Source organism: Patagioenas fasciata, chromosome 17 (genome assembly GCF_037038585.1).
Source record: "Patagioenas fasciata isolate bPatFas1 chromosome 17, bPatFas1.hap1, whole genome shotgun sequence".
In the NCBI taxonomy this organism is placed as follows: Eukaryota; Metazoa; Chordata; class Aves; order Columbiformes; family Columbidae; genus Patagioenas; species Patagioenas fasciata.
In genome coordinates, this window is record NC_092536.1 from 6,918,839 (window position 1) to 6,928,841 (window position 10,003).

At 45.4% G+C, this 10,003-nt stretch overlaps 1 protein-coding gene across 2 annotated transcripts in view; it reads right to left on the minus strand.

The window, feature by feature from the left end:
* KREMEN1 (kringle containing transmembrane protein 1) overlaps positions 1 to 7,286 on the minus strand; it is a 30,858-nt gene extending 23,572 nt beyond the window's left edge. Inside the window, exon 1 of one of the 2 annotated variants that reach the window (XM_065851804.2) lies at positions 7,050 to 7,286. In XM_065851804.2, the coding sequence (XP_065707876.1) occupies positions 7,050 to 7,128 (79 nt within the window). In that variant the 5' untranslated portion in view covers positions 7,129 to 7,286. Of the gene's footprint in view, positions 1 to 6,739; positions 6,880 to 7,049 lie in introns of those variants that run through there. The other variant, XM_071816007.1, reaches the window with a different exon arrangement.
* Between the last annotated feature and the right edge of the window lie 2,717 nt (positions 7,287 to 10,003).

Genomic DNA, 10,003 nt, shown 5'->3' on the forward strand with positions numbered 1-10,003 from the left:
ATAATTTTGCCATAGCATTGGAGTGCAATCTTTTCAAGTAAATATTGGCATTTAAAAAATCGAGTCCTGGGTCCTACATTCTTTTATCTTGAACAATCAGCTTTGAGACCTGCTGAGATAAATTTTGTACTGTTTTCTATAAAATTCCTGTTAACACAGGTAAAGACATCTCAGCATATTCAGTATCTTGGATCAATTCTTCTATTCACCACACATAGTGATTTCACCATATTTTGCTGCACGACAGCCAAGACACTACCCTAGTGATCTCACTATGAAATTACTCTTCCCAATGTGTTGAAGGTGCAAAGCAGATGCTTCATCTGCAGACGGACCACTGTCCTCTCCGTTTCAAACCTATAGGTTGTTCTTTAAAGACAAAAGTCCTAAGAGATTCTGGAGGAGGTTAGAGCCTCTATCCTTCTTTTCCTCTTACACCACTGGTGCAATAATTCTGTGAAAAGATGAGCTGAAAGAAGGTCAGCCAGATTCATCTGCGCAAAACTAATACAGAAGAGGTCATCTAAATAAAACTGTCAGAAAGTACCAGACTGAATGCTCTTGGTAAAACTCTTGGGATTACTCAAATCACCTGATTTCTCCTTGTTCATGTAGAAGGGGTTGGGGAGGAGGAGGATAAAACAACTAACACCAGCCACCTGTCCTTTATTTTTCTGGCTCCCACTGGACCCAACTGCTGTATATTGGTGGACAGTTACATGTTATTCGGTTATGAAGCCCTTTGCTTGGAATCCAACATCAGAACTGTGACTCAAGGAAATTAATACCAGTTCTATTAATTACATCAAGTCTTATTCCTTAAAGTTTTGTAAGACTATGGTATACTATGATAGAACTTGCACTGTACCCAAGTCCTCTGCAAACAGCAGACAGCACGGGAAGCACAGGCGCTTTGTGGAGGCCAGAGCTGACGGCTCCCTCGAGCTTGACAGACTTGTCACCTGGTTTCTGTTCATGCACCCAAGGCTCAGTTTAAACTACCCCATCAACCACAAGCCTATATTAAATCACTACGGTTTTAGACAGTACATAGATGAAGCTGTGATCATTCAAATCTTGAAGTTGCCGACCTCTTCGTGTTTCTAAGATCCCAGTCAGCTGGGTCTCAGACACAGTCTGAAGTGGAGGCTTGTGTCAAATCCGTGACCGAAATCAATGTCTGTGATGATTTCACTCTATTAACTGCCTAATGACCCTGCTGCTTCTACTGCTGCGTGGGGATACCTGCAAACAGAATTAATAGAGCCATGGCAGTCATTCTAGCCATGAAAAGCTCGAGGGTTCCAACAAGTCCTGTTAAGGATAACGTTTATCAGCCTCAGTGAGAAAACACGGACAGCAGTGTGTTGTCATGGCTGTTTTGTTTTCAACACATCAGGTGTCTTTTCAAATGAATACTGAGACAAGGTCAGTATGTATTGAGCGGCAACTGCTAGAAAGAAAAAACAGAAAATAAGCCTGGGGATGGTTGTCCACTCCGAGTGAATGCTCAGTGTGTGATACAGGTTCACAATTAGTTTTATTAGAGCCAGATCAACATTTGGAAGATCAAACAGCAGCTGTAGTAGAAATTTTTTCCATCTGTCTCGGTTTCTTCTTCGATGTAGGGACCTTACAATGATCATTTATGCCTTTTTTACTTTGGGACTGTACGGCTGCCTGCACTCCACATGGGCGCCACTTTCGGATCATTTGAAAAATTAAGGTAGTGCAGAATATAACAGACTGAGTTTTTTACTGAGAGAAGCATTGATGATAAAACACTGACATTTCAGAGTCTGCGCTGGCTTCCAGCGATTTTCTAAGATGGACTTCCAAATATCGGGTTTAATCTCCTAAATCCTTAACGGCCAGAGGCCCAGTTACCTGAGAAACTCTCATTTTGTGCCACATTACTACAGACAGAAAAAATATAAACATTTGAATTTCATCTGCTGTCCTTTTCTGTACCAATAAGATGAAAACGAAACAACAACCAAAACCCAAAAACCAACAAGACAAAACCAGCCAGCTCCTTGTCAAACACTCTTCCTTTTCTGGCTGACAGGTGGGAAATCTTTTAAATGTCCTGAGCGTTCTTCACAGTCCCTGTTTTACAAAGACATACATTTAATGACACTACAAATTGCAAACTGAAGAGATGGAGGTTCCAGGGTGGTTTAAATAACTTCTTAGAGTGCTTTTCTAAGTTTGGGGCATGTACATAGCTTTTGAGACTGAAATGACAAACTTGTTACTATTTCACTGAAAACTACCAAACAAGAAGCAAGTTTTCTTTTAAATATCTGCAGATTAATGAAAGGTAAATGAACATGGTAGCTATTTAAATATTGTGTTTCATTACAGTGGTGTGATAGGCAGAATATTAAATGTTCTGTAAAGCTGGAGCAAGAAATAAAGGTTCCTTGAATTTCCATGCTGTAAGTGCCCGCTCAGTTCTAACTTGTTTTTCTTAGAGTCTTTCAGGAGAGTCAGAAAAATGCTTAAGCAGAATATACGGATATGGAACCAAAGGTGCCAGGCCCGATAATGACCAGGTGTCAGTGGCTTGATGCATGTGCTCACATAGTGTTCTAAGCAGAGTTTTAAGTCATTTCCAATCTACCTAAACTGCTCTCCTAGTTCTTGCCACAGCCTACAATTTAAGCACTCCTCCTTAAATGAAAGCACTGTATCTAGGTGCAGATGGCAACAGTTACAGGCACTAACCAGATGCTGCAGTCTCTAATTTGATTGAAAGGGTATAATTAGACAGCAGAAACACTTCAATGAGAGAGTAACGCACAGAGGAAAGGACAGAAACCACTTAAGTTACGCCAAGATACCCCCGCAGTAAGAGAGGCAGGGGCCCACGGGTGGAAGGGGCACAACACCAAATTACCTTCTTCAGATGAGAACAGCTTTGTTTCCCTATGGATGCGAATAGGGATTCTATTATCATAGGTTGCCACAGTTCTTCATGTGGGAACACTGATTAAAACCAGAAGAAGCTTCAGGAGATCAAAGAGACAAATATGGCTTCTGTGGTCATTATTAAAAATATTTTTAGCAGTGCGATGGTTTTCTTTGAAGATGCAGTTTTATCGATTGAATCAAAGCTTCATTTGCATACCGGCCTATGATTGGTCAGGGAAAAAAATCTCAGTCTGCATCGTTATGATGCAAAATAAATACTTTTGGGAAGTATAAGGCTGGTTTAGACCTATCCAAGAGAAAAATCAGTGTAGCATTCTTACATGTCAATACTTAACTATTCCAATTAATATATCAAAAGTCCTTATCAAAACTATCGGGCTTGGGTACCTATATTGTAAAAGTAAAAAAACCCCACAATACTACAGCTGATAGGAAATAAAGAAAAAACTTCAGGAAAGATCAATATTTCTTTAAAACTGCAACTTTCAGAATCACCAGACAATAACCCCAATTTGGTAAACCAGCTAGTTACATTCTGATATGATCCTATGAGGCCACTCGATTAGCTGATCATTTCTCCTCTGCAGTGTGGGGTACTCTGCCTGTAGTTTAAAAATAATGTTTCTGACACAGAGACACAAACACACACACAGACATACACATGTAAGTTTTCAAAGTCCTCAAATAGAATTATTTTTGCTGGTCAGAACAAGAGTCTTATTTAGCATTGGTCCAAACCAGAGACTAGTCACCATGAATACTCACATGACATTCGATCAAAGCTTGACTTAAGCACCGATCTGTCCTGTAAGCTAGCTTCAAGTGCTACTTGTAAGAATGTACATTCCTGGGAAAGTACAGACATGTAGAGTTCCATACTTGTGCTCCCCAGCAGTATGATAGTTGTTATATACGTGAACTTGCTATTCTTGTAAAACTTTGATTACTAATCTTCAATCTCACCACTTTTTCAGCACTTTTCCTTTTTTATTAAAAAAAAAATAAAAAGATAAATGGTATCTGACCAGCCAGAGCTTTTGTGGTCCACGCTGGAAGCAGGCAAATTAGCATACAAGCATGAGAGGCAGTTACCATTATTTCTAATACTTAAAAGTATGTGTTTTGTACCTCTCTTTCTTTTTATTCATGCGATACAAACATGCTATATTAGCCACGGCTTTGCAGCTGCTGGCTACTCCTCAGCCACAAGATGCAAACGCGCTTGTCTTGTGATTCGTTATCACTGAAAGTAAGAATGCATGATGTGGCCCCGTAAGAATTTCTGTTCCTTAATACACCCATTTGTTTTCTTTCCTTGTGAAGTTTTAAAACTGTTGTTCCATTGTCAAGCGTGGCAGACTGAATCCCTTCGGAAATTCTATCAGGATGGGCCATGGCCACTGTGTGGATGGAGGGAGTGGTCAATTGCACAACCATTATGGTGTGATATGACAAAGAATGCAAATTTTGCAGCTGGCAGCGTGTAATCCCTGCCTCCCTCCCACTTCTTTGGCTCCATCCTGCCTAAATCCATTCACATAACTCTGGATTTTGAGTTACGCTCCGTGCATGTACAAGCATGATATGCTGAAGTATCTAAGTATTGCATTTTTTGTCTGGTTAGAAATGTTCTGGTTTGTTTGGGGTTTTTTTTTCATATTTCTATGACAATTGCTTAAAGTGTATCAAGTAGAACAGCTTCCCTGAATCAGCAAGAGATAGGCAGGAAAAGGTGGCAAGAGATACAAGGTTGGTGAGAGCAGGCTGAGATAGCAGCTCAAAGGGAAGACTCAGCTTGGAAGAACACCAAGGACATGGTGATCCAGTACTGCTAAATGGAAAGAAAACAGAAAAAGCAAAAAGACACTGATAATCATTTACATTTCTGATGGGGAAAATAAATTAACACTAAAAATAAAGAAACTAGAAGTGAGAACATTTGCACTGAGTATATAAAATAACATTTGTTCACTGAAACTAAAATTTGCCAAAGGCATTTCTATCTCTTTGGCCTTGTAATACAAAACTCATCAAATTTAGACAGTCCTTTTATGTTTGGCAATCCATCTCTGATTTCTGATTCACTTGAGAAATGCAGTATGACTGAAGTCTGAATGGTGCAAATGTCAGTGTTTAGGTTAATAGAAACTGTCAGACATCTCACAGCGAAGCAGAAACATTCTGTGAAAAGTAACACAGTACAACCTGCACAAATGATTGGTAACTCACTGTAATTTCTGACAATTCAAGTAATTTTTCATAAGGCATTTCCAGAAGTTAAAGTTTCTCTCCTATCTTAGCAAATGATAGTGTAATGCAGTATGTATGATTCCATGATTCTGTGATGTATTTTGACCGCATTTTACAAGAAACATAAGAAATGCATTTGATACAACGGGAATAGTTATTAGATCATACCATATGACAAACTGCCTTACAAAATAAATACTTATGTTTGTCATTTCAGAACTCTGCTAGCTTCAAGTGCAACCTGACCCAGCTGATCCTGTTTCGGTCCTGTGGGACTAACGGTCAAGAAGCTGATTCTGAGGTATGGTTTGTGCAGATTAGCAATTCTGCACATTTTGTACATGCTATATAAATTACAGGTCCTTGCTGAAATGTAGATTTGCACTGTTGCCAGGTTCTTTAGCAGAAGACACACAGGTGGCAGTGCTTGCTAGATCCATTCTCCTTTGCATTGTATATTCTTCCTCTATCCACCCCGCCCCAGCTGCTTGTGCTCAGGCATCTTTGTCCCCTTCAGTGGCTGCCAGTGCCTGAAGTTAGAAGGTGGCTGAGGGTGGAAGTGCAGGTGCGTAAACAGAATTCTCTCAGCAGCCTATGAACCAAACATTCACACTGGGACACATCCTCCACTGTCATGCTGTCTGCTGTGAGGGACACAGTAACATACGGAGTGTTCTGTCTGCAGTTCTGCTCAGAAACCTCACAAGAAGAAATTCTTCAACTTAAGCAAAGGAATGAGTACCTACTGTGTGCACCAAATGTCCTAATGCAACTGGGAAGAGACTGTTAGAAGTGGTCTAGGTACATCCCCTCTAGGCAAACCTCTACATGCTCATCGGAAAATACTCTTATGTTTTACTCACTTCAGGTAACTTCTGAAAAATTACAAAATTTACCTACTGAGTTCTCTTTCCGGTAAAAGGCGCTTTTTTTTGTTTCCCCAATAAAGTCTATGTAAGTATTTTCCAAACCTAACTCAGTGCATCTACAAAATCTTGATAAGCAAGTATCTGTTCACGGCAAAATGAAGTAGAGCGAATTCTATGTTATAAAAAATACCAAATATTAGAACAAGCAAAATGTATACAGGAGGATCACACATCTGATGGCTGTGACACTGATCATCTGGAACAGCCACTTTGGATCTTGCAAAGCTGGGCCAACATTTATGAGAGGCGAACTATGGTACTTGAAATCATCAGTATCAACTCAAATGAGGACAAAACGATGCAGAGAAATTTTAAGTGAAAAATCACCCTAACAGGTAGCGAAGCTTCAGACTTCCCAGATTCCTTGGCTGAACAAGAACCTGAAGGGTCAGAGGGTCCATGCCTGACAAGGAAGGGAGCGAGGCCACCACACTCAGCCAGGCGGGACGGCCACCCTCCCAGCTCCAGCACTGCACCCCGGTGCTGCCCTGCTGCCATCACTCATCTCATTCCCCAGGGAGCGAGTTTATCCGAGCCCCACACTCCCTGCACATGCCCCTGTTCTACCGAGCCAGCTACCAAACCACTTTGATAAAAAACGGTGCTGCTCATCTTCCTCATACCTCCTGCCTTCATATAGTTTTCCAAGCTCCCAGCTCAGCAAGCACAAGGAGACCCCCAAGCACCCCCACGCTGCAAACGGCGCACGCCGCATGTTCGCATGAGCGGCTTCGAGCCGTCCGCCGGCCCGGCGAGCAGGAAGGGACGTCGTCGCGACCTCGAGGAGCTGCTGCCGGGCGGCAGAGCCCTTCCGCGGGAGGCTGCGGAGTCCGGGGAGCCGCTGCCCAGCTCCGCCGCCGCTCAGCGCTGCCAGCAGGTCGCGGAGCAGCCCCCAACGCGCCCCCCTCCCGCTCCCCGCGGCGCGTCACTCACCGGAGAGAACGGGCTCGCGGCAGCAGCTCAGCGCCAGCCCCGAGAGGGCCAGGACGGCGGCGAGGGCGGGGGGTTCCATGGGCAGCGGCCGCCGGTCCGCACCGCGCTCGCAGGCGGCAGCCCCAGCGCTGCGGGGGCAGAGACGGTCACGGGCGGCCGGGACGAGCGCGAAGTGCGGGAAGCGCAGGCCCTACAGCATGTGTCCTGTAACTGCGCCCCGGCGAGGTGCCGAGTGGCAGATGAAGGATCCTATTACCAGCCATGTGACAGGAAAGGATAGAGACCGACATCCCAACCTGCTGCGGCGCGGGACCGCACAACTTCTGCTTTTATGTTTGACACCGACAGGTTCGGGCTGCCGGGGCTCGCTCCGGGGCCGGCACAGGGCTCCTCGTAGCCGCCGTCAGCGAGGCAGCGGCCCGGCGACCCTCCCCGCCCCGCTCGGCCGCCCCACAGCGAGCCGTGCTCCGCTCTCCTCACTCCCCTCGGCCCTCCCGCACCCAGTTCCCCGCTGTGGCCGTAAGGGAGGCCGGGCAGGCGCCCCTCCGCCCCACGGCCTAGTCTGGGGCTCTGCCTGGGGCCAGCCCCTTTCCCGGCTCCGCGCTCGCCCTACACCAGGCCGGAGCCCCACGGGGGTCGCGGGGCAGCACACAGGAGCGCGCAGGTGCGGCGCGTCTGTTATCCCGTGAAGCGCGGGGGGGTAAACAGGAGTAAAACGCTACGAACTCTGCAGCAGTCCCGTGCGGCTCCCGCCCGCGCACGGCCGCTCTGCGCGGGCGCGGTGGGGCGGCGGGTGCGCGCCAGATGGCTGCGAGCGAGCAGCGCCTTGCTGGGGGACGCGGGCGGCCAGGTGTCGGTGCCGCACGCTGCCATTTAGGACGTCATTCTAAAGCCGTGGAAATGCATCGCCCGCCCAACAGGAACGACTGGCCGGTGGAGCCGCGGCGGTGCGGCCCGTGCCCCGCAGGAGCAGCCGCTTTGCGGCCGGGCTGCCCGCACCCCCGCCCCGGGCTGCGTCCCGCCGGGGCGGAGCTGGAAACCGCGCAGAGCGGGGTCTGGGCACAGGGAGCGGGGCTCACACAGGTGCGCTCGGGCACGCAGGGACACACACGGGCGCCCACGCACACACAGACACGAAACATTCCTGGGTGGACACGGACACACGCACCCACACAGCCGGACACCCACGCGGGACAAAGGAGCGTGTGCCCAGAGCGACACAAATGTGCAAAGAGACAAACACAGAAACAGAGCGTGGAACCGGAAGGAAAAGCAGCGTTGCTTGCTGAGAATGGTGAATGCAGAAAGACAGCTGCTTTTATTTTTCATCTACATGCTGACAGCAAAGGGCCGGAAAAAAACCTCAAGGGGGTACATTATAAAGCTATTGTCTAAACTTCTACAAAGTGCTGACCTGTGAGACGTTTTAGCAATGGCAGTGCTGCTTTGCTAAAAAAAAACAACCAACAGGGAAAATAAAACAAACCAAAACACACTGGCAAAATCACAGAAAGTTACACTTGCTTTGCCAGGAGCAGCAGGATGGGAAACGTTCTTGTCCTTGTAGCACCTTTACACCACTGCAATGTAATGGGGTGACGCCTTCAATCATCTAAAAGGGAGAAAGCAATTTTGCTACTATGAAAGAGGAAGCAACACAACACAGTTTGTACTTTGGCTATTGTATCCATATGCACCGTGGTACATCTCACCTTCAGTGTGCAGAAACCTCACACCATGAAAAGCTGTAAGGCTGATTTTGACGTGAGGGCCGTGCTTATATTTCTTTTGATCTTTGTGATATATATTAAAAGCAGAGAAAGGATTACATAGTAGCATGGCTTTACATGTGTATTTTAATATCACAGCATAGTAATGTGCTAGATTCTCATTTGAGCTGAATTCCTAGTGAATGGAGAATTTTTGAGCTGAAAAACAATAGGAACGTTCTCTTAGTTTGACGTTATGCTTTTTTTTAGGATAGTAAATGCGAAACTATTTCGTTCCTCCTAACAGATATGATATATAAGTATGTTCAGTTATTTGGTACAAATATTCTGCTGAAGTTCTGATTGTGAATTTTGGTTGCACAAGAGTGCTGTGAGCAGACATGATTTTGTTGCCAGTGAATATATGTGTGTGTGTGTGTGTGTGTGTGTGTGTGTGTGTATGTGTCTGTGTGCACACATGTGCATGCTTGTGTGTATATAAATAGGGAATTAGAGATCGCTGTGATGGGGAGAGTTACCAAGAACAACCAGAAGGAAATGCTTGTGGTGGGTATTTGTTTTTACTACTGCTTTGTTTATGATGGGCTAAGCCAAAAATTGTGATTCATAGAAATCGACTCAATTTAACATAAATTTTTTTTCAGGAGGACCAGAATTCTAATTGATTCCATACACTCCCTTCCCAGTCTGAGCTGCTGACATCAAGTGCTGCTATCATTCCTTTACAAGTCATTGCAGCCATTCCTTGTCCATGCTGTCTAACAGCACATGCCACATTGTCCTCTCCAAGGACCGGGATCTCTCTGTGTTACCCATTCACCCAATTTTGATTCCATTTTATCTGGCGTTCAGTTCCTGAAGGACGCTGGAACAGAGGAGGCTTACACATTTTTAACACTGCATTGATAGTGAAGTTCACAAAATCAGCCTTACGTATCTTTAAAAGGCCAGGTCAGTCTTCCAGCGCTCCCAGGCAGAATCGCCTTTGTTCATTCCGCTGCCCACTTTCTCCACTGATCAGGTGCACTCACAGTTGATACACCTGTCTACATCATTTTTTTAATTAAACTGTAGCACATTGGCAATGGACAGCCAGTTTGTTGCCAATGATCATTCCCAAATCTTCTTTCAAAGTTCTTTTTTACAAGACTTTTTTCTTTCTGTTGTACAGAATTGCTTGTTTCAACCTACTGTATTCAAGATCACTCCTCATATTGTACTCTT